Source organism: Rhipicephalus microplus, chromosome 1, assembly GCF_043290135.1.
Source record: "Rhipicephalus microplus isolate Deutch F79 chromosome 1, USDA_Rmic, whole genome shotgun sequence".
NCBI lineage: Eukaryota > Metazoa > Arthropoda > Arachnida > Ixodida > Ixodidae > Rhipicephalus > Rhipicephalus microplus.
Genome location: NC_134700.1, coordinates 47,646,218 through 47,674,019, shown reverse-complemented (window position 1 = coordinate 47,674,019; position 27,802 = coordinate 47,646,218). Strand labels below are relative to the sequence as shown.

Genomic DNA, 27,802 nt, shown 5'->3' with positions numbered 1-27,802 from the left:
ACGTGTTTAGAAGAGCAGAAGCGATAAGGGCGGTCTCGAGTTTATTTCAAACGGCAGCGTGCTCGTTCGCCGAGGCCCATGGCATAAGCTGCATGAGGCACTGACTCCAAAGTTTCGTCCTTCTCGCAATCCGATTCCTCCAAATCGCTCCTGCCGCGTAGTTCATTCACAATGCCTTAATCCGTCCCCGGTTCCGCGGTGTCGGCATCATCATCGCCCATAATGGAACCATCGCAACAGATGTCCCACTCGCTCTCTCATGTCGGAGTCGACTGCGCGCTGCCATAAATCGCCGCCACAGTGGTTCTGTTAGGAAGCTTCAGGCTCGGCATCAGGCCCGACGTTGACTAAGTCGGCCTTGCGAAAACAGTTTCGCGTGCATGTGGCCGTCACCACCGCCCACGAAATATCACCATTTACCAGGACGCCCTAAGCGGCAAGTTGGCTGCCAGGTGGTCAACAGCTATGAGAAAGCGCTCCGCAATGCGGCACCTAATGCACGGATTACGCGCAAGCCAAGGGATCACACTTTTGACGTTTTGTTGAGCACCAGGAAAAAGCGTGCAAGGCCTCCCATTTGCCATCATGACCACACACGCACACCAAGAGCGAGCAAGACGCGCACACACGACACACATGCCAGATCGCGTGGAACAGCTCTGGGCCTGTTTCTAGTCAAAAAACGAAACTGATTCGAGCCAGCGTGGCTGGCGTTGGGGAGCGGTGAAGATGGACGAAGGGGTTGTGATCAAGAGAGGAGAGCAGATTTGCGAGAGAAGGGCAAGGAGTTGCGATAGAGTGAAGAGAAGAGAGGATATGGCGGGAAGGCGACCTTCAAAACCAAAACACCCGGGAAGAAGGGAGGTCGGGTAGCTTGCTTGAAAGGTCCACGAAACGTGCCGCTCTCGCGTAGAAAAACTTGAAAGAGTGCCAGCGCGTGCAGAGGTGAAAGCACAGCCGCCTGGATCGGGGTGCGTGGCAGTGTTCAAAGAATCGGCGGCCGTGGTCAAGAAATTGTTTGTTGCGCTGACGGGTTTGCGTGGCTTCACTGACTTCCGATATTTTCTGCGCAAATTAACAGCCGTTTTCGTGCTTCCACATGCTTGTGGAGCGCATGCTGAGCCGAGTGCGAAGTAAGCGAGAACAGGTCCTAAACACGAAACAAATCGTGAATTATCAGAAACAGTGGGGTAACATACGCGCATGCATTATACGCAGACGATCGGATAGAGTCGGTGGCCGCCAATGTTGGCAAATGGTCTGGTCACTCCAGGTGGGCGACGCCAACGACAGTACCAGCGATCGAAAATTGTGGAGATGACGGACCGGTCTTCGAAAGTACGGTGGCAGTGTGAAAACATGGGCCTTGCCTGCCAATGTTGGGTGTTCAGAGTAGCGGGGGGACAAAGAACGGAGGGGAGAGTGGCAACTAAAGGAGCGCAGAGGCAGGGTCGGCGTTTATAAGAATGTATGGGCACCTCGCCAATGCCTTATCGGTGGTTGAAAGTGGTTTCCTGAGAAGTCGGCTGAGCGGCGACCCCGTTCGCTGTAACTGATTGGCGGCGCTCAGAGACGTTCATTGTAAGTGTGATTTTGTGCCACTAAACCAATGTATATTTTCACGGTTACGTGGATATTGTTCGTTTTAAGCGAAAGTTCGTTTTAAGTGAGGCCGTTATATGTGGGCTTGACTGTATTTATTTGGCAGAGTTTCAACAACGTACAGCAATGACTTCCTGCCACCAATGCAGAAGCGGATTGTTTTTGTGCCGCATCGAGTACCTGGTGTTTACATCACCGACTACGTGGGCATGGCACTCGGGAAATTTCTAACGGCCCTTGACTTCTTCACTCTTTTTTTTTTCACAACTCAAGTGATCACTAGGCTTTGTGAAAACTCAAGCAAATACGGCTGTACGAAAATACTGGAAAAACCGACGCTAGCTCGTCCCGAGCGTTCGTGGGAAGAGCCTCTGGATGAAATGATAAAATTCCTTCGCCTTATAATTTACATGGGCATTGTCAAGGTTCCGCCCTGAAGCTCTACTGGAAAGTGGGAGAGCTCTACAGTGGCCTGCTTCCACGATAAATAATGCCCAAACGCCGCTTCATAGCGTTGCTCGCTATGCTCCATGTTGTTGACTTGGACGATGTGAGCCAGCTATCGAGAGGGAAACTCTGGTTCTTATGGTAGCTCATGGAGCATGTGAATGAAGTGTCTGCGAACCTTTTTCAGCCACATCGTGATCTCTACGTGGACAAACGGATGGTGAAACCCAAAAGGCGATTGGGAATCAGGCAGTATATGAAAGATAAGGTCACAAAATGGGGCTACAAGCTCTGGGTCCTAGTTGACCCCGACACCGGATACACAGTACGTTTCAATGTCTCCTTGTCTGCCTGAAATCCTTTGAATAAGGCGAACAGTAGCAGCAGTGTGCTGTTCCATCTTCTGTATTGTAGCTGCATTTCTGCCGTTCCAAGAGATGAACATGCCTAGTATGCATATACTGTCTTTGCGGGGGAATTCCGCGCCGCTCTTCGTGAACAGGTGTATGTCGATTTCCCGGGTTGGTACCCATCCATTAAGGTGTCGCCCCATGCGAATGGGCCGGTAAACAAGGAGCTTGGACTTGTTGTCTGATAGCCTGATGTTCATACGAGAAATGTATTTCTCGACCGTGAGTACAGCTTCTTGGGGAGTACTCTCAGTGAGACCCACCGAGCCACCCCAGAACCAAAGGGTGATGTCGTCGGCATATATGGCGGAGCCAATGTCGTTATATCCCTAGCTAGAGCCGTCATACCTATGATAAAAAGAAGGGGCGAGATCACTGCCCCTTGAGGAGTGCCCGTGTTTCCTAGATGAAACTTGTCTAACTTCATCTACCCCAACTTTACGGTGGCGGTTCTATCTGACAGGAACTGCCTTACAAAATTAAAAGAAACGTCTACCGAGGCCCAGCTCGGACATGGCTTCGAGGATGTGATCATGGAGTATGGTATCGAGCACCTTTTTGAGAACTAGAGCCAAAATGACTCTGGGATCTCTGGTAGAGGCGTATTGCAATGACCTGCGATTTGATGAGAAGCATGGCGTCTTGGGTTGAAAGATGTGGGCGAAAGCCAACAGTGTTAGATGGGAAGAGGTCATTGCGGTCTATGTACTTAGAGACCTTATCGTTTATGACATGTTCGAAAATTTTGCACACACATGATGAAAGCGAGATCGGTCTAAGATTTTTTGTTGTGCATATTATTACGAGGCAGTGGGCATGGCTCTACCGTCGTGGACAACAGTTCGATGAAAAAGAAGTGGACTCGCCGCGCGAGAGACTGGCAGCTCTGAAGCGTCACTTTGGCATGTAAATATAGGAAATACGCTCATTCCTCTCTTCCGTGTGTTTGCGAGCTCCGTAACAAATTGGTGGGAGTGCTGGGTAACGAAGCGCCATACAACGGAGCTCCGCAGTGGTCGTCAAATCGGAGTTTCCGTGATGGAACACGGGACTGATCCCACGGCCACCTCTCCATCGGCTTCGGCGACGCCCGCACCATCCACGGCAACGCCTCCACTGGCCCCACCCCCACCCACGTACGTGCTGACGCATCCGAAGCATCCTGGAACGTTCTGCGGTACGGACCAAGTTGATGTCGACGACTGGATAGCCGACTACGAACGCACCAGTGCTCTCAACCGGTATGATCCGACTCTTATGCTGGCCAATGTGCTGTTTTACCTGAAAGGCACGGCCAAAGTCTGGTACGAGAACCATGAGGAGGAGATCGGCAGTTGGGACACCTTCAAGGAAAAGCTTCGCGACTTATTTGGGAAGCCCATCGGTCGAAAGGCGGCTGCAAAGAAGGAGTTGTCTATACGTGCTCAGACGTCCACAGAGCCGTATATCTCATATATACAGGACGTGCTGGCTCTATGTCGTAAAGTTGACAACGACATGTCGGAGTCTGACAAGGTTGGCCACGTCCTCAAGGGCATAGCGGACGACGCGTTCAACCTGCTAATGTGCCGGAACTGTGCGACCGTCGACGAAATTATTGAGGAATGCCGGCGTTTTGAACTGGCCAAAAGCAGGCGGATTTCAAGATCATTTACTCGACTGCCGAACACCGCAGCGACGTCCTCCTGCGAAGATGGACTGTCCTCCCATCGGCAGTCTTCACCAGCGTCTGAAATTACGCGAATTGTCCGGCGGGAAATCGAAGCAATTACACCTACTCTTCCCGCCAACGGCCACGTCGATTTGCAAGTACCTCAGGTTTGCTTGGTACAGTCGATTGTGCGGGAAGAACTGAGCAATTTGGGCTTCGATGTCTGCGCCGTTGCTCAGTCTCGACCAATTGGCTTCCGTTCAAGGTCGCCGCCTCGCCCCAGGTCACCACCCCAAGAAAGGTCTTATCCACGCTCTCGCAATCCGGCCGAATGGAGAACTGCGGATGATCGGCCGATCTGCTTTAACTGCCGCCGCATAGGTCACGTCGCACGGTATTGCCACAACCATTGGTCTTCGTCCCGAAACCAGTATAACACTGCTCGCCGCACCGATAGCTACCGTCGTTTCCAACCTCCTGAGCCGATCGCCGACAACTACCGCCGGCCTCTGCCCGTCGATTCCTACGCCTGCGATGCCCCTGATACGCAGCACAGCCGCTCACCGTCGCCTCGACGTCACCAGTCTCGTTCGCCGCCAGGACGTCGCCCGTCGTCCCCTTCTCCTCTACGACGACGCCCGACCTCCCCACTCAATTCTCACCAGGGAAACTAAGCGGTGCAGCTCTTGGAGGTGAAGCTGCATCCTCGGTACCGACCTCAAATCCTCTCCTTGTACTGCCGACACGACGAAATTTGATCGACGTCGACGTTGACGGCCTGACTGTTTCTGCACTTGTTGACACTGGGGCGCATATTTCTGTGATGAGTGCCCGACTTCGTCGCCGCCTGAAGAAAGTGCTCACACCGGCTGCCCCTGGCGTTATTCGTGTCGCCGACGGAAGAAGTCTTGCCATCACAGGAATGTGCACAGCACGCATCACTATCGCCGATCACCCCACATCTGTTCTCTTTGCAGTTATTGAGCAGTGCCCAAATGACCTAATTCTTGGTTTAGATTTCTTGTCCACCCATGCTGCTCTCATCGACTGTGCAACCGGCGTTCTTCAACTTGAACTGCCTCGACTTGGACCTGTGCCGTCCTCACCGTCACACCGCTTGTGCGCTGTTGATTATGTTCGGCTGTCACCGCAAGCCACCACGTGTGTTGCCTTAACGATATCACCAGCTCTTCCTGACGGTGACTACATAGTGTCTCCATTGGTGGATGTGCTCTTGGCTCGAAGTGTTGCTGTGCCGCATACAATCGTGACTATTGTGGACAACTACGTTCAGCTTCCGCTCCTTAACTTCAGTAGTTCGACCCAAGTTCTCCCGCAAGGCATTTCGTTAGCCCACGTTTCCCCACTTGATGCATGTAGCATCGTGGCATTGGACCCTGAAGACTGTTCGTCCCCTACTGCAGCCAGCCGAGCAAACGCACCTAGCGACGAAATCACGATGATGATCGCCCCTGATCTTCTGCCCTGTCAGTTGGCGCAACTTCACCACGTTCTGACTACCTACCGAGATATTTTCGACTTCGATGACCGCCCTTTAGGGCAAACGTCCTTCGTGCGTCATCAAATACATACCGGCGATGCTAATCCTGTTAGACGGCGACCGTATCGTGTTTCCCAGTCCGAACGCCAGGTCATACAACGAGAAGTCGAGAAAATGCTCTCCAAAGGAGTCATAGAGGCCTCTTCAAGTCCATGGGCGTCACCTGTTGTTTTAGTGAAAAAGAAGGATGGCAGCTGGAGATTTTGCGTTGACTACCGTGCCTTGAACAAGATAACCCGCAAAGACGTATATCCGCTGCCACGAATCGACGACGCCCTTGATTGCCTTCATGGCGCGCGATACTTCTCATCTATTGATCTGCGTTCGGGCTACTGGCAAATTTCTGTCGACGACTTAGACCGAGAAAAGACTGCCTTCATCACACCGGACGGCCTTTATCAGTTCAAGGTTATGCCTTTTGGGCTGTGCAACGCCCCGGCAACGTTCGAACGCATGATGGACTCTCTTCTTCGTGGTTATAAATGGTCCATCTGTCTTTGCTACCTCGACGATGTGATTGTTTTTTCCCCAACATTTGAAACTCACTTAACTCGTTTGTCGACCATTTTAGCCGTTTTTCGTCGAGCAGGACTCCAGCTGAACTCGAAAAAGTGCAATTTCGGCCGACAACAAATCACGATCCTTGGTCATCTTGTAAGTGCTGCTGGCGTCCGACCTGACCCTGACAAGATTAGCGCTGTCAAGAATTTCCCTCTGCCTTCTTCAACCAAAGATGTTCGGAGTTTTGTGGGCTTATGCTCGTACTTCCGCCGCTTTATACGCGATTTCGCTACAATTGCACGACCACTAACTGATCTTCTCAAAAAGAACGTGCCCTTCTCGTGGGGCCAAGACCAAGCAGCTGCGTTTTCCACGCTGATCGACCTGCTCATTTCACCACCAATACTGGCTCACTTTGACCCGTCTGCGACGACTGAAGTACGCACAGACGCCAGTGCTCACGGAATCGGCGCCGTCCTCGCTCAACACCAGGGAGGCCAAACGCGTGTTATTGCGTATGCCAGCCGCCTTCTCTCCACATCTGAGCGAAACTATTCGATAACAGAGCGCGAGTGTCTTGCGTTGGTCTGGGCTGTAGCGAAATTTCGCCCCTACTTGTATGGCCGCGAGTTTTCAGTTATTACGGACCACCACGCTCTGTGTTGGCTGTCGTCGCTCAAGGACCCAACTGGTCGCCTAGGTCGCTGGGCTCTACGTCTCCAGGAGTATAACTTCGACGTAATTTATAAGTCGGGCAGGTTGCACCAAGATGCTGATTGTCTCTCGCGTTATCCGGTGGACCCTGCTAGCCTCGCTGTCCATGAAGGCGATTCTTGTGTGCTCGCCATATCTGATTTGCACGACATCGGCACAGAGCAGCGCCGGGACGCAACCCTCAAGAAGGTCATTCAGCGAGTATCTTCAGGACATTCCGACCCTTCTCTCCGTCAATATGTCCTTCGCAACGACATTCTGTATCGTCGCAACATGAAGTCTGATGGCCCGGAATATTTGTTAGTTATTCCCCAACACATGCGTGCCACTATTCTTCAACATCTGCATGACGCACCGACGGCGGGACACCTGGGTTTTTCACGCACCTATCACCGCGTGCGGCAACGGTTCTTTTGGCCTGGCATGTATAAATTTGTGCGCCGTTATGTCGCTGCTTGCGAGCGCTGCCAGCGTCGGAAACGTCCTGCTCTCCGTCCGGCTGGCCTGCTCCAACCTATCGACATTCCCCCGGAACCATTCTTCCGCATCGGCCTCGACTTGCTCGGACCTTTCCCGACGTCCGTGTCAGGCAACAAGTGGATCGCTGTCGCAACCGACTATGCGACCAGATACGCGATAACTCGTGCATTGCCAACTAGCTGCGCTACAGACGTCGCAGACTTTCTCCTAAATGACGTCATTCTGCGGCATGGAGCTCCGCGCCAGCTTTTGACGGATCGGGGCCGCTGCTTCCTCGCAAAAGTTATCGACGAAATCCTCCGGAGCTGCTCTACCGAACATCACCTTACTACTGCCTACCATCCCCAGACTAACGGTCTCACGGAGCGTCTCAACCGAACTCTTACAGACATGTTGTCTATGTACGTCTCTGCTGACCACCGTGACTGGGACGCAATGCTCCCCTACGTTACATTTGCATATAATTCGTCAAGACATGACACCGCCGGCTACTCTCCATTCTTTCTTTTGTACGGCTGCAACCCTGCGTTGCCATTCGACACACTCCTTCCTTCTGCTACTATCCAACCAACGGTGTATGCGCAGGACGCTGCTTCTCGAGCCCGCGTCGCTCGCCAAATCGCGCACACTCGGCTCAGTGCTTCTCAGGCCGCACAAAAAGTCCGCTACGATGACTCGCACCGCGACGTTGACTACCCTGATGACTCTCTTGTCCTACTCTGGACGCCGTATCGACGTGAAGGTTTGTGCGAGAAGCTCCTCCCACGATACACAGGACCCTACAAAGTTCTCCGCAAGGTCACCGACGTCGACTACCTCATCACTCCCGTTCAACCGCACTCATCCTCTGCTACACCATCTACTGATGTTGTTCATGTGTCGCGCCTAAAGCCCTACTATACTGCCAGTCCTGATTGACTTAGGGGCGCCGTGACGGCGCTTTGTTCGCCGGGGGTGATATTACGAGGCAGTGGGCATGGCTCTACCGTCGTGGACAACAGTTCGATGAAAAAGAAGTGGACTCGCCGCGCGAGAGACTGGCAGCTCTGAAGCGTCACTTTGGCATGTAAATATAGGAAATACGCTCATTCCTCTCTTCCGTGTGTTTGCGAGCTCCGTAACAATATTTTACTGGGTTCGGGTATCAGTATGACCGTGGCGTACTTCCACTCGCGTGCATTTGAGCCATTTCTCTAATGTTTGTTGAATGAATAGGTCATTTCTCTAATGTTTGTTCAATGAATAGGTGACCAAATCATCATCAAGGTTCCAGACGCGGTCAGCGCCTGGCGCCGAGATGCTGTTGAGTTTGTGAAGTGCAGACCTGACTTCCCATTCCGATATGTTGCTGTCCAGCGCGGCAGAATCACTTCCTGTGCAACCAAGTATTGGCGTAGATGAGGTGGTATCTAGCGGAAGGTGAATTTCGGCTAGATCTTGCATAATAAAACCTTCGCCACGATAAATGAGTGCCTGGTGAGCAAGTCTCTCGATGGCCGATCTTTGAGCGACTCGAGTGTCAGTAGGTTTCAGAAGGTGTTTAGGCAAGTTCCACTTGCCGCCTACCCTCATCTGACTGTCGACCTTGTCGCACGTTTCGATCCAGTGTTTTTGTTTTAACACTTGAGTATGATGCAATTTTGGCTTTGATCTTGGCAATGCGTTTTTTAGTGATCTGTTCAGTTTGTTTTTAGCCAGCGTTTTTTAGAGACATTTTAGCTTCAAAACCGTGCGCTAAGTGGCTTTCCATGGTTGGAAAATTCTGTTCTGTTTTTATTTCCTTAGTGGAGGCAGAGACATCAGAAAAGAGGGTTTCTATCTACTCTGCATAGTCACTAAGAGGGGCTTTGTCAATTATGGTGAAACGTAAGAGGTCCCAATCAACGATGCGCTGTATTCTGGCGCTTTTGCATTGAGCATGCAATGTCATTTCAATGAAGAGATGGTCGGAACCCAGATCTTCTCCCACGTTTTGCCATGACGACTTGCCGCCGTAGGCGACCAGAGAGAGATCTGGTGTCGAGGGTCTCATTACCTAATTGCCTAAACCAGTGAGGAAGCCGGGGTCCATTAGTAGCGTGAGATTGAAGTCCTATATAGCTTTGCATATTGAAGCCCCTTTGGGTGTGTCTGAAACGTAGCTCCACGTGGAGTGAGGCGCGCTAAAGTCACCGGCTACTATGAGGGGTATGCTGGCGTCGGTAGCCATCTTTACTGCTTTACCTATGAGGCCATAGAAGCGCTCGTCTCGTCGTTTTGGCAAACTGTATACGTTGAGGATAAGCGATCCTCTGCGCATGTGCTTTCTCGGTAAGTATTCGGCATTAGAGCACTTATTTATGTTTTCGTGATCAATGACTGTGATGCCCTTTGTGACCAAAGTAACCATGCCTCGGCCATCGTTCTTTACGCGTTCAAAGGCCTTGTAACCACTAAACGTGGTGCCGAACGTGAGCGTCTCTTGTAACGAAATTACTTGCGGTTTTGATGCACACGGTAAAAGGTATTGAGCTAACACTGCTTTCTTCTTTTTGAATCCGTAGCAGTTCCACTGCCAGACACGAAAGTCGGTGTTGGATACCGCAGCCATGATTAGCAATTGGATTTAGCAGAAGGCTGAGCCTTCGGGTTGCTCTGAGGGCACGGTATTTGCTTTTGTACAAGCTCCGCCACAACGGTGGGGTCTGATATTAACTGCGATAATTCTGTCGGGAGCGCCAGAGGCTCCAGGAGACCCGTCCTACGTTCAAGATCCCTTAGGTGAAAATCAATAAAACGATTCTGTGCCTTGACAATCACTATGCCTTTGGTAATTTCTTGAAGTGTAGAAGAAATCTGTTTCAAGGATTCTTTGATTTGGTTAAGACTTTCAGTTACGTCGACCTCATAACATCGCCTACAGCTCGGCGCTTCCGACCATTAGCACCATTTTGGTCCCCATCTGGTCTCACTGCTGTAACGGCGGTTTTAATTATTGCTAATTCCTTTCTGACCTCTACTAACTCTGTGCTATCGCATTCTCGTTCCAGACTCTCTTGAGCTCCTCCGATTCCTTAGAGGTGGTGGTGCCCCCGCTTACCTGGGTAGAGAGTCCAGCTCGTGCTCTGTAAGGTTCTTCACTCTTCTCTTTGGAGGCCAATTTCGCGGTGACGGCAAGCGCGGATCCACGTCCTATGGTGAAGGGCTGCTGCCAGTCACTTGAAGACGGCCCAAGCGGACCGGCCTGAAGCATAAGGAAATCCCACAGGTCCACGTGGAAAGACGTTCCATTTCTTTTTCCTTTCGCCTATGTCGAATCCCGAAAGATGTCTGGTACTTCTGTTTGCAGGCTTTGCTTCTGGTAGAGTGGTCCATGCAGCAGAGTTTGCACCTCACTTGGCATGAGTGTCCTTGCTTCGGGTCCTTGGCCTCACAAAAGTGCCAAACGCTGATCAATGGAGTGGGGGCAGACGTTTGCACGATGAACGCGGGTGCATTTGCTGCACACCTCAATCTGCTTCTTGTAGAGATAGCACCAGACTATTGCCTGGCCAACTTTGATGTAGCTAAGCATATCTCCTCCATAAAAAAAAACAACGATGGAGCCTGTATCCTTGATGCGTTTGACTTTGCGAATCGTGGAATTTCCCTGGTGTATGATGAGCCTTGCGAGCTCGGCGTCGCCGATGTCGCGCTCGACGTTGCGGATCACTCCCTTGACATAGTTGCCTTCGGTAGCAGCGTACACCGCTACTTCGTGCTCTTTCCCGTTGACGCGAATGTTCTTGAGAGCCAAGATTTTGCGAGCGTTGCCTACGTTTTCGGTGCACACCACAACGATGTTTTGCACGACGTTGGGGCAGACCAAATCGGTGCAGGCTTGAATGGCGGTGATCCTGGCCGCCGTGAAGAAGATGGCTGTGGAGATGCCGTGGCAACTGGTTTTGCGTAAATCCAGACCATCTCGGGGTCTGATGATAATCTTCCAAAGCGTAGAAGGTTGCTCCGGCATACGTGAGGCCGTGATCACTCTCTTCTTTAGTGCAGCTGCCTGGCAGCTGCTTTGAACGCCAACCTTGCTGCTGCCTTGAAATGCGTCCTGAAGCACTGGGTTGAGACAAGTCGCTCTCCAACGCTTGCCTCCTCTTGGCCGATTTAGATTGAACCACTTGCTATTCAGCACCTTCCAATGCTTCCATTTTATCTTCTTCACCTCCTTCGACGGGGCTTCAGACGCTCAGCGTTGATTGAAGTGCCGTTGAAGCACTCCCTGCCATTACAAGCGTAGCTGTGCCGACGTCGTTCGGAGCGGCCGGCGTTCCTAGCTAGGTCAGACTAGGCTTTAGTGGCACAAAGTTGAAAGTGCCGAAAATTGTTGCAAACACTCTCAGAGACGACAATCCGCACTTCCTCATGATCAGGGGGACGAAACGCACTCGATGATCCAAAAATACGAATGTGAAAGTTGGCATATCGGAGATCACACAGATGCAAAAGACCGGAGCGACACGGAAGCACGTCCGCACAACTCAGCGTCCAGCCAATCTCCTCGACCCTTACGCAGATTTTTTTAATATGAACTTCAGAAATACAGGGTGCGGCCCTTACACGTGTTTATACGGTATGCATCTATTCGTTCATTGCGAATACTTCGAAATTTTCAATAACTTAAGCTGAAATCAAAGTGTGTTCAAATATTCTACTATTCATTCGAATATTCACACAAGCCTAATATATAGAATGGGATGTCAGGTTCGAAATACAGTAGAAGTTAAGTGATATGATCACAGCTCGGACGAACTTCGGGGTGTTATGAAGTTTTCTGTGGTACCGGCCAAGGCCCATTAACCTCCATTGTCATTAACCTCCATTGTAATGGAGTAGCAACTGTTGCGGACAAATTTTCAGCTGAGACATTTGGCATGAACGTACACTTCTGCACAGGTAGAATATGCGCGCGTGTGGGAACCCAAGCATCGGCATGAGCACCTGATGGCGGCGTGTCACAGAGGCCTCAATGCGTCTTTGCGTGCCTTTGCATTCAGATGACAAATGGCGTTGACGTCGCGTTGACGTCACGTTGACATGCATCGCTGTCCTCAAGTTCATGTCGATGTACTGTGTTGATACGAGACTGCCGCATTGATGCAAGCCATGCGCAAAGGAATGAAAGATAAAGTGGACGGTCTAGGCCTTTCAACGTCCACGGGCATGATTGTTCGGAATGCACACACCTGCCACCTTTTTGATTAGCAGCACGGGAGACTCCAGTATCTTTAGCAAACTTCTGCACTGTGCAGACACAGCCATAAATCTTTTCAAGAATATCGAACAATCAACCGAGGCAGGTGGATCGAGCCTGCCTAGGGATGTCGGCCAAGAGGCTTGATTGAAGTGCCGTTGAAGCACTCCCTGCCATTACAAGCGTAGCTGTGCCGACGTCGTTCGGAGCGGCCGGCGTTCCTAGCTAGGTCAGACTAGGCTTTAGTGGCACAAAGTTGAAAGTGCCGAAAATTGTTGCAAACACTCTCAGAGACGACAATCCGCACTTCCTCATGATCAGGGGGACGAAACGCACTCGATGATCCAAAAATACGAATGTGAAAGTTGGCATATCGGAGATCACACAGATGCAAAAGACCGGAGCGACACGGAAGCACGTCCGCACAACTCAGCGTCCAGCCAATCTCCTCGACCCTTACGCAGATTTTTTTAATATGAACTTCAGAAATACAGGGTGCGGCCCTTACACGTGTTTATACGGTATGCATCTATTCGTTCATTGCGAATACTTTGAAATTTTCAATAACTTAAGCTGAAATCAAAGTGTGTTCAAATATTCTACTATTCATTCGAATATTCACACAAGCCTAATATATAGAATGGGATGTCAGGTTCGAAATACAGTAGAAGTTAAGTGATATGATCACAGCTCGGACGAACTTCGGGGTGTTATGAAGTTTTCTGTGGTACCGGCCAAGGCCCATTAACCTCCATTGTCATTAACCTCCATTGTAATGGAGTAGCAACTGTTGCGGACAAATTTTCAGCTGAGACATTTGGCATGAACGTACACTTCTGCACAGGTAGAATATGCGCGCGTGTGGGAACCCAAGCATCGGCATGAGCACCTGATGGCGGCGTGTCACAGAGGCCTCAATGCGTCTTTGCGTGCCTTTGCATTCAGATGACAAATGGCGTTGACGTCGTGTTGACGTCACGTTGACATGCATTGCTGTCCTCAAGTTCATGTCGATGTACTGTGTTGATACGAGACTGCCGCATTGATGCAAGCCATGCGCAAAGGAATGAAAGATAAAGTGGACGGTCTAGGCCTTTCAACGTCCACGGGCATGATTGTTCGGAATGCACACACCTGCCACCTTTCCGATTAGCAGCACGGGAGACTCCAGTATCTTTAGCAAACCTCTGCACTGTGCAGACACAGCCATAAATCTTTTCAAGAATATCGAACAATCAACCGAGGCAGGTGGATCGAGCCTGCCTAGGGATGTCGGCCAAGAGGCTTCCGGATATCTTGGGGCTCAACCACGTTCACTTAGAACATTTCAAATGCACTTCTAGAGATGTCAGCCAAGGGGCTCCCAGATATCTAGGGGCTCAACCACGTTCACTTAGACTATTTAAAATGAAGTTGTATTCTTCCATCTGTTCCTAACACCACTGCAATAAGAAAATAATTTTAAGAAAGAGCAGTGATTTGAAAATGTCCTGCCCCTCATCTATCACATGTGAAACACATTTCAAGTTACTTTGATTGTAGTACTCTGAAGACACGCAGTAAAGCTTATCAAAATTAGAATGGTGCTACTAGCTGACACAGGTAACAGCCCAAATGGTTCATTAAGCATGCACGCACACAGGTGCCATATATTTAAAAACACAAATATGATTGTTTGCATCCAAAAACTTCATTGCCAATCATTCAGAGCTTTTCACAATGTTGCTCTGCTCCTGAGAATGAACAAAAATGTACACCCGCTTTGTTTTGTTGCATACTAATTTTCCATGTTTTCTGGTGAAACGAATCCTAAATCATACCAATATTTTTGGTGACCCCACAAAACTTTTATTACTGAAGTTTTACTGTTCATGGGCTATTTGTTATTGAATACATCGATTCCGAGCAAATGGACATAATAGTTATAATAGTTTTAGCATGGCTGCCAAACATGATAGTGTCTTAAAACTGTTTCGTTAGAGAAAGAAAATTGTTGTTTTTCATTCGTATCGCAAAGAAAGTTTTGGCCATTTTACACAGCACTCCAGCATGCATTGTAGCATACGAAATTATGCATAATGAAATGTTCTTTCCGAAAAATATAAGTTGCACAGCAATAAAAATGTTCTGTAAAAATTATAAAGCTTAAATTTTTTTCTTGCCAGCTCATACAGCAGCACAGCAATAGCAAGCACTATGTAGAGAGAGAGAGAGAGAGAAAAGACTTTATTGAACACAATGGGCCGGCTATTTCGTCTCGGTGGCTTTAGGTGGCGGCTCGAAGTCCCTGTACTCGGGCGGCATCCTGAGCCTGCTGGACGGCCCAGAGTTGGTCGTTCAGCTCGGGGCTTTGGAGGGCCGCCTTCCAGCGGCAGCGACGCCGACGCAGAAGGTCCCCCGTGGCTCCCGCAGCCAGGGCGGCGGCAGGAACGAGTGAGCTCGAGGCTCCCTGTGATTTGGTATTGACCGCCGCTATAGGCGCATCGCGATTGGTGGGGTATTCCCGACTGTCGTCGCCGGCACATTCCCAGAGCATGTGACTTAGTGTTGCTCTGTGCCCGCACGCTTTACATATATCGGCGGGGTATAGGTTCGGGTAGAGGTGGCGTAGAACGACCGGGCTAGGGTAGGAATGGGTTTGGAGTAAGCGAAAGCTAACGGTGGCAGGAACCAACGTCTTTCGAGTCTATAGTGTTGGGTGATGTCACGGAACATTGAAAGACGATCTCCCCATGACCATTCTGAATCTTGTTGCTGCGTGCATATCAAAGTGCCTTGATCCAGCAGATGCATCGCCCCGCTCCCGGAGTCGGAGGTGGCGGCCACGCAGTGGGCCGCGGCTCGGCGAGTGAGACCTCGAGTTGCGGCGTGGGCCGCCTCGTTCCCCACGAGCGGAATATGCTGGTGTGTGCCGGGGTGCATAGGAGGAAAACCGTTGGAATTCGGGGTTGTGAGCATGACGTCGAGTCGTCATCTCCGCACATTTGAAGGATGCGTGCCGCTTCCCGCGAGATACGGCCGCGCGCGAAACTGCAGACTGCCGCCTGCGAGTCGCTCATCACAATCTCTGCATGGGGCGCTGCGGCGAGTGCTAAGGCTATCGCGGCTTCTTCAGCCGCCTCCGTGAGTCCCGTCGTCACCGTGGCGCTCGCGAGACATTTGCCCTGATGGTCAACGACCACAGTTGAGTGGACCCTTCTCCATACCTCGCGGCGTCTATATATACCATGTCCGCACTGTTACCAAACTTCTTTTGAAGCTGTCTAGCACGCTTGTTACGCCATTCGATGTGGTGCATAGGGTGCATATTCCTAGGAATCGGCAGAACAATCAAGCGGCCGCAGACTTTCAAAACAAAGAAAATTCGGAATACACATACAGAAGATAACTGACCCTCGAATAGTGTAACAAATAATAAATATTGTTCCGAATATTGCTATCAACATACACAAAAATCAAAATGAGGCACTGCTTCACTGCTTGTGCCATGCGATGAAGCATTTACTGTTTTTTTTTTTTTCCAAAAAAGGCACAAGGTGCAAAAATGCACTTTTATGCACATTTCATTTTTAATGAAAAAACCTTGTTGGTGTCTATGTAAATAAAAAATCCAATGAACTTCACCAGTTTCTCTGCAGTCACCTCCTTTCATGTGCCACCTCTCCGCCTAGATTGGCATTCCAAAATATGCATCCAAGCATGTTTATTCATACTTTTTCAGATGGTAATGATCATTTTTCCAGTGAAAAGAACCAGAGAACAAAATCGCGCACAGTCATAAAAAGTCTTGCACCCCTCGATAGTGAGGGTGCCACGAACGTCCTTCTTGGCAGGAAGAGAAGCTTTGCAGCCTCTGCCAGCACGTCATGCCCGAACAACATGCGAACATTACAGGTAACCAGAGTAGCCCTAAGATTGTGCACAAAAGTCATCAGCGATGCACAAGCAGCAGAGTCCACCTGAATTTGTAAACAAAACTAGCCCCTGAATAGTCCCAGACTCAATCGTAATTTATGTTGGCAACATGTGCCAGCAGAATTCCCAATGGGTCCACTGCGAGTCCATCACTGTTTATTTTCTGTGAAGGCGCGCTATTTGCATATGTTTTCTGTGTGGCTCTATTGCCTTCAGGTGTTTCGACTACCTTTCGGCTCTCCTTGCGATGGGAACAACGGCTCAGTACAATGGCTGTTTCAAGGGGTCTGCTATTTTGGTAGCTGAACCTTCGACGTGAGTGAGGCAATCATCTGCAGGCAGCTGCGCCTCTTTACACGACCAAAAAGATTTGTCTTGTCACAGCTGAGATGTTAGCAACTGGTTGTTGATTTCATCAAAGAACTGAAGTGGTTCTAAGAGGGAAAAGAAGAGAAAAGTGAGCCCCATAACTGTCTGCATCAGGGTGCGACACCTCAACAGTAGCTCACAAGGGATGGGGTTGGGGAGGGATTAAAAGGATAGAAATAAACGTGTAGAGAGAAAGAAAGAGAGATGCGCTAAGCCAGCGAGCGAAGGCATATCGAGGGGATAGGAGAGATAGGAAAGATGGAAACACGGTCACAGGAGTCCGAGGACGGGGCACCCCTTGCGAAAGCTCTTGTCGGCGTCAGTAGATGGCGTAGAGCAAGTCTAGGCGGTCAGAGCTACACTGTCGTCGAAGGTCGTCGGCGTCAGGAGATGACGTAGGGCGAGCCCAGTCGGCCAGAGCTACGCTGACGTCGGAGATCGCGAAGGCACAACCGGTCGGCACGGAATCCAGTGAGCGAGACTCATCAAAGAACTGTGCGGTTGTCTTATAGCAGTTAGCGTTGATTCAAAGTCAGCAATGTCGATTGGCAGGTGAGAGACCAAGTTCAACATAGCATGTAGATGAGTGTGAAATACCACATTCTGAAAAAAGAGTAAAAATCTGCATATGGTGCTTTCTTTTTTAGTTTTTGTAATAAACAAGTTTGACCGTCGAATATATGCGGATCCCAAGAATTTTCAGTCAAGAATTTGTGGTTTCAGTATTGGCATTGCTCCGCGCTATTATCATCACTAGGCGTTACGTAGTACTAGCATTAGTCCTACCCTGACGGCCACAATTACACGCAATGTGAGAACCGTGAAAGCAGTATTTGGCTGCCCTTAAAGATGATCTAACCAGCCAAAACCATTAGCAACTGTGCTGGGGTGTGCCAGTTTGGCGTCGATGAGAGAAGCATTCGCAGTTGGCAAAAATGGAAGGAAGCCATCTTAGTGTGCAGCAGCCTGAAAAGAAAATTCCACCAGTCGAAAAATAAAGCGTTTTACGGTGTTGAACAGGAACTGAGACTTCGTTTGGGAGCAACAGAGTGCTGCTGGGGCTCCCATTGATTCTCGTACTAGATAGGTTTCGGAATAACCTTTGTGAAGCACCTGCTGCGCGGCTCCTGCACGCGGAGTGCATCATCGCCCTGGGAGGACGTTCCACCTGCAGCTACTTGATGTGTGCCTAAATAAACCAAGTGAGGATCACACCCAGCGCATGTACTTGAAGTGGATGAGGTTCAGAGGGTCAGATGTGACTACTGCTGGATAGGATGAAACGGGCCACGCCAGCGATGTTGTGCATATGGATCGCCGAAGCTTCAGTTTGCATTCCCAAGGCGCTCATTTATGGCGCCTTCAAGCAGTGCTCCATTTCAAGTGCCCTTGGTGGCACTGAAGATGATGTGCCGTGGGAAGACATCCCTGACGAGGAATTTTCGAAATAATGTTCGTCAGATGACAGTGAACAAGTGTGTAAATAAACATATTTAGTTTGTGTTTTGCTTAGGCTAAATTAAGGTGGAAACATTTTTCTCGTATTTCCTATCCCTGAAACACACCTCAGACTATATGCTGATCCGAGATACAGCTGGGTTTTTACGGTATGTCCTATTATCCAAAAATTGTTTTTGTGGCAATTCATCCGCTCTGTATATGCCTTAATCGCATGCATATCCAGGTCGTACCAAAACAAGCTTTCTCCCCATGGAGTAGCTTCAACGGGCCGAAAAAGTCATGTCTGAGAACCGGATATTTCCCGGTTTTCGGTGAGTGGAAAACTTTGCTGGTCAACATCTGCTGCCTTTCATAGCAGCACTCCCAGTCACAGGCCTTCAGCATGCAAAAGGACACGACGTAGCTATTTTCACCGTGAAAAACAACTTTCACTTGACACTCATAATAACAACAGGGCATCACCAGTTGCAGGGCAACAAATTACAATGCACATGGAGGCCGCAAAGGCGTCCTACAAAAACTTGTGCTCCGTCTGATTTTTTCTGATGCGAAACCATTGCCAATGTTACGTTTGAGTGTGCAGGTAATTTTTAAACTCGAGTTATATATAGAACTATGTGCCCTGAAATATATTTTCAAAATTTGAGAATAAGAATTCATTTCCACCTCTTTTAATGAAATAATGTTGCTGTTCTCAAAAATAATTTATTCTACCTTCCTTGAAGAGGCACAAGGTCTTGACATGGGACTTCATTGGATGCGACACTGCCTCTGCGCAAAGCTGGACTTAATCCAGTGGTTTGTACTTATTTTTTTTTGGGAACCCTGAGTGTCCCTGCCCGTATTCTTAGTTTTTCGATTATACGAAGATTTTGCATGGTCCCCTGAAAATCATAAAATCGGGGTTCTACCATAAAGTTCATTTCTGTCTGCCTATATTAGGTTGAAAACTTCTTCCTTGCGTTTGCTATCCCTGAAATACACCTCGAGTATATGCAGGTTCAGACAATACCTGGGTTTTTACGGCTAATGCTCTTTATCATGCCTCCGCTGGCCTCTCATTACATTGGTGCTATTTTTTTTTCTGGCTGAATCCAACAAAAACTTGTTCCTGAAGTTACTTTCACGTTTTTTTTTTTTCTTTAGACTACCTGGACCGGACAAACAGTCACCCTTTGCATTACAATAAAAAAAATAGGGTGCTTTTTCTATGAGCGAATTTGAACATCGGAGTGGCTCAATCAAACAGGGAAGTGAACAAATCTCGATAGGAGTGTCCAACCGATCAGCCCATCAGAGGTGATGGAAGGAGCTTGCACTCACCTCAGACACTCCTAGTTGGCGGCAAGCATTGAGAAAGTTCTCCACATTGCGTCGGCATTTGGCAAGGGTCAACTTGGGCTGGCAATGAAAAAGAGAAGTGTGTCAGGACTAATTCGAAGAGGTCGTGAAATAAAAATTAAACTTCCCTTTGTAATTTTCCCTCCTTCAATAAAGATTACACATACCAATTCTAAAATATTTGGCACAATATCGAGTCTGTAAATAATGGTGCCCGTTTGAAATCTTAGTTTTTGTGAGCTCACTAGCGGTTCTTAATAAGGTCTACGCAAATTCTGCATACAAACCGTATTCTTAGCTAAATGGCAACAGCCGTACTTTGTGACAGTGACGTGCAATCACTGCGAAGCAACGTTGGTCCTGGCTTAAACCCCAAACCAGGACGAATATTTGGTCAACTACGACGGTTTTCTTTATGGGAAATATGTACAGATTTCCTTGTGGCTTCGTGCTACAAACAGGTGATTGTCTTCTTTCTCTTTCTCAAGGTTGTATTTAGCGTGTTGATCTTTAGTGACGCATTTGATTCGACTGACGATATCAAAGATGTAAAAGCAGTTCGTTCAATAAATGTTTTTGTTGAGTTTTGTTCGACCGTGTTTACTGTCTCCGTGTGTTCCGAAAGCAAAGTTCATCAAAAGAACCCACAAACTCATGGACACTTTTCAGTCAACACAGCTTGTTTTCAAAGGGGCCTTTGAAATGAGTGTGACTTACAGATATACTACATTAATTTCCTCTACAGTGAAACAAATTCCATGGCATTTTCAAGGACTACAAGGAGTTCATGGGCACAGTCGACATCCGATATCCTGGACCCTCAAAGGACCGCGAAAACCTCCTGAGTATCGGGCAGTTCGGAAAAACGAATGCAAGCGAAAACACACTTTTTAATAGGTATTTTTCCCTGACGGAGAGGGTTGCGGCACGAGTACAGGGTTCTCGTTGCAATTCAGCAAATGCATCATTTAAGTGGCTCTGAAGAGAACGAAAGAAAAAAAAAGTTTCACAGCATATCCACAGAGTGATTGATGCTGAGTGGAGTGAAGCGTTCGTCCATCCATTCGTGTGTGCATCAGTGTCCGTACATTGGTTCGTCTGTTTGTCTGCCCGTCCCTGCGAGCGTGCGTCCACCTGATCATCCGTGTGTCCATCCATGTTACATTTGTCCGCCTGTCTGTCTGTGTATTTGTCTGTCTGTCTGTACGGCAACAAGCACGAGCTGCCACGGCCCTCCGTGCCCGCCGCTACGTTTTGTCTCCAACATGTACGGCAATGATCCAGGAGAATGCGAGAGGCACTTGTTCCCAGCGCACTCAGGCACAGCCAATGCAGCAGCCAAAGAAAGAGTAGCGGTACAGCGCCATCTAGAATATCCTCACTCAACTGTAGTTTGTATGTACTTCTATGAGACAGCGCCATCTATTATACTGTCCGGGAGATATTGCCGGATACGCCTGATGCGAGACAAGGTTAGACTAGTAGGAACTTCGTTCCTAAAATCCGATGTGGCTGGCACTACCGCATTTATAAACGCTTAGGGGCAAAAACAAAAAAGTCACTTATTTTTGTTTGCACGGCATTCCACTTGCCCACGGTGATGTCTGCCTCAAATTCAGTTAACCTCATGCTGTCACTGTATACTAATAACAGTGTCAGTGCTTCCATCGACTCCGAGCTCGTTGGCTGTGCAGGCGATGCCTGTTCGATCTCTGTGTTAGAGTTATCGAATCTGCCGTAACTTAATAAATCATTTCGTCATCGGTCAATTTCGCACACAGTGCGAGGCCTTTATCAGCATCAACGAAGCTCTCGAGAGTTATCCCATCTGGAATCGTAACATTGGCAACATGCAGATCGTCGAAGGCAACATCCGCGGGTGGAAGTTTGTCGCACACACTGTCTACTCTGGGCGAGGCGGCCGTCTCGGTGTCCAGAATGAAGCTCGCGTGGCGAAAACAGCTCCAGGTGATCTGTTCCGTAACCGGCTTCCACGAGTCTGCAATCCTGCCTACGGCAGACCATAGGTCAGCAGCGTGGCGTTCCAACTGTTAGAGCACATGCTGCACAGCACCATGCGGCTTAAGCTACGGCTGGCAACGAATTGGCGTGCACTGGATTGCGACATTTTAGGTTTTGAGGGTACAGCGGCCGCGGCGCGGTGGATTCGAATGTCCGAAAACAAACCAAAATGGCGGCGTTAATGGTGACTTCGAGTCTGTGGTTAGAGCAAAAAATCTAGAAAATCAGATGGCGAAAGCTACAAATGTCTAGAATTTCAGACTTTTTATTACATTGAATCTAAGGGAACTCGAGTGTATTCAAGGAGTGTCAAGGGCTCTTGAACTGATATTGTCAATATCAAGGATATTCAAGAATTTCAAGCGGTTGTACGAACCCTGTGCTGCACCGTTTTAAGAGCCCGGTCTGGAGCACACTGCTCACATCCAGGACAATCATAAGTGATTCTTAAAAAAAAAAGCAATCGATATTGGGAACATACATACATTTATTGTGGCGCAGAAAGAAAAACATAGAAATGAAAGTACCCCAGCCCGTCGACGGGCGTTAGATACAAAGGCATTGAGAAAGGGTGCGTGCATGAGTCTCGAAAGGCCTTGTTCCTAAAGTGTCAAATATGGCACAGCTCACCATGGCGGCCGAGGGCACGTGAATGGAGGCGACTGATCGTGGCTGCACTTGGTTGGCAAGATGGCACAGAACCACTCCGTCCACAAGTGATGGGCCAATTTCTGCTGGCAACTGGACCTTCAGCCGGCTCTCAATCACCTGCACAGCGCAACACTGTGCTTTTCCGTTCACAATAACGGGCAGGTTCTTTAGTGTGGCAACCTATGGTTTTCCTAGAGCACTCTTTGCTGGGAGGGCCAATCTGTGATTGTGCATCGCGGTTTGGCAGCTCACGTCCCAGGCATGGTTTTTTTCTAGGAGACGTTCGATTTGAGAATGCAAAAATAAGGGTGTCATGCACCCTTACTTTTACGTGGGGTACACCCCACTTAAAAAATCATTCTTAATTTATGGATGAATTTTGATCAAACTTTCATCCTTCATGTACGTTGACATGCTGATTTCAAATATACAATTACTTTTTCTGTGCAACAAGTACTTTTCAAAATATTGATAAATTCGTGTTTCTTGCATTGACTAACTTGGAGGTGAGTTTTCTCTTAAATGCTAGTATTAAAAGAACACAGTGGCATATGAAAACGATGTTGTATAGTGAGAGCTTGCAGTGCTACAAGAATGAATGCTCTAGATTGATTTGGGCCAAAGTTATAGCATGTCAAACTTTTGTAAGTGAAATGCTTTAGTAACCCCTTGGAAAAATTATTACTTTTTGAAAACATCTCTCATGTTATTCGTTCAAATTTTATGCCTACTGCCCTCCCCATTTGTCCTCTTTTCTAACAAAACAAGAGTCACTGCGATAAGATAAGTACCACCAGAAATATCGTCACTCCAAAACTACACCATGGTCAAAAACGCAGTTTTGAGAAAACGAGAAAAAACATTTGAGGATAAGTTGGAAATAATTATAGAAATCTCTTGAGCACTAGAGTGATTGAGGATGATATAGGGGTTCAATCAGGCAAGAATCTAATAAAATAAGGGCATCTGAAAATTTATTTGTAAAACCCAATAATAACTTTAAAAATTATTTTTATAAATATTTTTCAATAATACGTAACTATGTACTAGGCCTACTGCACTTGTCAATTCACCACCTTTCTGACAAAACAAGAATTATTGAGATTGGTTGACGAGAACCAGAGATATTGTTGCTCCAATATGACACCATCAGAAATGCCCCTTTGTGAAACCAGGTAAAAAAAAAATGCTTTTTTATTGTGCAGCCCCCACCGCGACAGTCTCATCGTCGCGAAAACATCGTTCATGAATGTCTGGCCATTCCCACTACAGAACATTGGATAAAACGTTTGTCTGGAACGCATCGCACGACTTTTTACCATCGACTCTGTGCAAGTTCCATGCCATCGTCACTTCGCCACAACAGTAGCACTTCACTATCAGTTTCTTAGCGAGGCCTTTGCACCATGAGAATCGGCGAGCAGCCAATTCAGGATCTCCAAGTCGACCATCAAATATGAAGCTGCAGTGTTCGCGGCGGAGCCCAATATGACACGTCGTTTGCATTGGTGAAAACCGCAGTCTCTCGCGCTGTCGCCAGTATCGACTCAAGTCGTTCAGGCATGACCTGCTCACTAGCACTTACTTGGGCTATGTCGCTGCTCATGACAGCGACAGTGTGAACTCCCACAAGGCTAGAGTCGGCACGAAGAATGCCGTTGTTCTCAGGCAAATCACTGCCAGTTGCATCATCGCGGGTTGCTTTCTTATCACTTGTAAAGCCGGACAACGGCATGCTCTTATCTTGCGCACTACTACAGTCAAATCCCTTCATAACGAAGTCTGCTTCAACGAAATTTTCACCACAATGAAAATTTTTGCGTTCCCTGTAGAAGTCCCATACAGTTTAATGCTTCGAAATTCCCTCCAGTACGAACTTCTTCACGGCTGCGATTCCACTTCAACGAAGTTTTTGTGGAACAACCACGAGCAAAATTAGTTGAAGTAGAGCTTATAAAAAAGCTCAAATGTGTTTTTAATGCCTTGCCAAACCACGGACCTTAATAACATAAAATAATAGCATATGAGAAGCTGCTCGGAGCAAACACAGCGCAACCAACGTACACTTTTGCAACATAAACAAAGCAGCATGCCGTGATATATGATAATGATGATGAGTGATGGCGATGCAAGCGCTATCTCAAGTAGGTTAAAGAAAAAACCTGTTGAATCGTGTCTGCGTACAAACAGCATGCAATAATTTCATTTTTTAGTATTTTAATTGTATTTATGAAGTTTTTGAATCTGTTTTCATTGTCAGGAGTTGCTGCTTTATGTACGTACCAAAATTGAAAATTGTGAGCCAAATCCCGGTAGGGTGCGACGAGGCGTTCGGGCGATGACTTCCAGTGCTTTCGGTTTGACTGGCTTGCACAACGAGCGGTTGCAGGCCTTGCGGTCATTGTTTCCCGAAAGTGTGTTGTCGCAAATCAGCCATGTCTCAGCTGGCGAAGAAGCGCAAGTTTTTGTCGCTCGAAGACAAGGCTCGCATTATCCCCAAGGCTGACGCTGGGAGGAAGAAGTTGCAAATCGCTGAAGAGCTTGGGATGGCGGCGAGCTCTGTTTCAACTATATTGAAGAGCAAGGACACCATAATCAAAGTTCTTTCTTCGGGAACGTCGGCGAAACAAAAGAAGGAAGTTGACGCAGCCAACGCACAAAGCTTTAGATAAGGCTGTCTACACTTGGTTTGTTGATGCGTGGGCCAAAAAAAAATGGCCCTTAGCGGCGATATTGTGCGACAGAAAGCGCTGGATTTTGCCTGCGTGCTCGGCATCGGCGATTTTAAAGCCAGCGTAGGTAGGCTGAACCGTTTCAAAGTCCGCCACAATATGATCGGCAAAGTTTTGTGCGATGAAGCTGCTTCGGCGGATACAGACGGTGCTGCCGCTTGGACGTCGGCCAGCCTCGGGAGCATCTTGACGGACTACGCACCGTTGGATATATATAACGCCGATGAGACGAGCCTTTTCTACGAGATCCTTCCTAACAAGACTTTGGACTTCAAGGGGCAACGCTGTCACGGAGGGAATCACAGCAAAAGATGGATAACCGTGCTTCTGAGCGCCAATATGGATGGCTCAGATAAGCTGCCTCTTTTGGTTATTCGGAAAAGTGCGAAACCGCGCTGTTTCAAGAGAAATCGGCACCTTCCAGTGAGGTACGTGGCCAACAGCAGGGCTTGGATGAACTGTGCAATTTTTGGCGACTGGGCCAGAGAATTCGACTGGGACATGGGCAAGCAAGGCTGAAAAGTGCATCTGCTTTTGGACAATTGTTCCGCGTACGCCATTGAGGACGTGAAGCTTGAAAACGTGCAGTTCAAGTTTCTGCCCCTGAACTGCACGTCCATCATTCATCTGCTTGACCAAGGGGTCATCCAAAGTATGAAAAGCAATTACCGCAGGCGTCTTATTCAGAGGCTGATTTTGAACACTCGTTTGGGGCGTGAGACGAAAATCGACCTGTTCATGGCGCTCCAAATGATTGCTGCTTCGTGGTGCGAGACGGGGAGTGCCATAGTTGCGAACTGCTTTCGTCATGTCGGGTTCGCTGTGGAGAGGGCCGAGACTTCGGGTTCTGCAGTTGAAGCTTGCGACGAGAACGACTTGCCTGACGAAGAAATCGCAGTCGCATGGGCAGACCTACAAGAAGGTAATGTGCCTGCCGATGTGGATCTCAACGAGTTCCTCCAAGCAGACTCTGACTTGGTGGTGCGCGAGGAAATCACTGACGAAGACATCATAAAGGGAGCACAAGAAGAGAGTGCTTCGTCAGATGAAGATGAGATAACCGCGCAACCCGATCCCATGCTACCATCGACTTCGTCGGTGCTGGACGCATTCAACATCATCAGGCGTTGCATCGGGGCGCAGGACAATGACGAAGCAATGGCTCTGTTGGCGGCGTGGGAAAGTCGTGTTGTGCCATCGCTTGGCAAGGAGCGAAAACAGGCAAAGTTGACCGATTTCTGGAATTAAAGCTTGTTTTTGAATAAGCGAGCCGAGTGTCGCGTATGTATTTTACCATATCGCAACAACGAATTCCCGCGACAACAAAATTTTTCGCCCGCCCCCCTCAATTTCGTTGTAGCGGGATTTGACTGTATTACCTGCGACGACGGTGTCGGATGCCCCAGCACTGCGAGTCGCTTGCTCATCTGTTGCAGAGCGGTGCGCTACCGTGTCTTTGTGGAGCGGACCGCCCAATCACTTCCATTGCTGTTATCGAATGCAGAAGCAACGCTAGCTTTCCGATCGCTTACAGAAACCCGTGATGTCGTGTCGCTAGCCCGTTTTTTTCATTTTGGCTCGCCTTCGGCCGATCTCATACACAGAGTGGAACTTTCTCGGTCCTCCAAGCACGTTCGTCGTAGGATCGTAACCTAAGCTAAAATGGAGCCTCAACGAGCCATGTTTTCAAATACAGCGCCCTAAGCCAACCAGAGGACGACATTTTAGCCACGTGTTCGGAAGTGGCCAATGACAACGTTTTATGCCTACTTTCTTTTTCCTCTTTATTTAAGAAAGTGGCAAGCTCAGTGTTACCCTACCGAGCAATACAAAAAGCCAAAAGTGAGAGCTTTTCAACGATACCAAAATGGCCGCATTGAAGTGGGCCGTTCAAGAGTTAAAGGCAGCTGAAACAAGCGCGATTTGTCCACAATTTAAAGGACTGGGGGCGTGCCAGCGCATCTTTGATTTACTGTTATGCCGCTAATACGTAGAATTTTGAAAACAAAACTTGCACACAGGTGCACGAGGTAGAAAGAATACGAGAATGACACTTAAAAAAAATTAAATTTTTTGGCAAATTTCCGGGTCCCAAGAGCTGTGTCTCCCCTTAAGTGTTTTGGAATAACCTATTCAGCGATTATTTTGAATGCTAACAAATAAAAAAATACCGCATGCTGAAAATTCTACTTTCTGAAATAACACTATTCTACACCCATGTGGCCATCTGAAGCACTGGTCAACAAATGTTTTGACTTAAAACAGTGCTTCAATGTTCAAGATTCACATTGTTGCCTTGCATCTTCCTAAGACGGCTCAAAGGTGAAAGGGAGATTCTTTTTCACTTCAATCGAATGTAGTCCTGGGTGCAACATAACATCAATTACCTTAGCTCAGAAAGCCAGCAATTTCTTCTGACACTCTTTTCCCTCTCACTTTCTGTTCTGTTGCAAGAGCCTTCTCACAGTGCTTCCAGAGTACTAATTATGTATGAGCTGGATTGCCCAGAAAATGGGGATCTGCTTTGAGCTAAGCATCAGTGAAAGTGTTCCGAAGTGCATTGAACAGGAAACTACATGATATAACAAACAACTCTTTTTTTCTTTAAAGGGGCCCTGAAACACTTTTTCATGAATGGATTCATTGAAAGAGCTTATTGCCTAATAAAGTCAACACCGCAAAAATTTTAGGAATCCATCCAGTACAAGTGGAGTTACAAAGATT

At 48.3% G+C, this 27,802-nt stretch overlaps 1 protein-coding gene across 10 annotated transcripts in view; it reads right to left on the bottom strand.

The window, feature by feature from the left end:
* The window catches only part of Lrch (Leucine-rich-repeats and calponin homology domain protein), a 291,082-nt gene that overhangs the window by 59,170 nt on the left and 204,110 nt on the right, over positions 1 to 27,802 (bottom strand). For 9 of the 10 annotated variants that reach the window (XM_075865225.1, XM_075865554.1, XM_075865305.1 and 6 more), the window contains 2 exons: positions 22,326 to 22,463; positions 19,656 to 19,733 (listed from right to left, as the gene is read on the bottom strand). In XM_075865225.1, the coding sequence (XP_075721340.1) occupies positions 19,656 to 19,733; positions 22,326 to 22,463 (216 nt within the window). Of the gene's footprint in view, positions 1 to 16,273; positions 17,475 to 19,655; positions 19,734 to 22,325; positions 22,464 to 27,802 lie in introns of those variants that run through there. The other variant, XM_075865385.1, reaches the window with a different exon arrangement.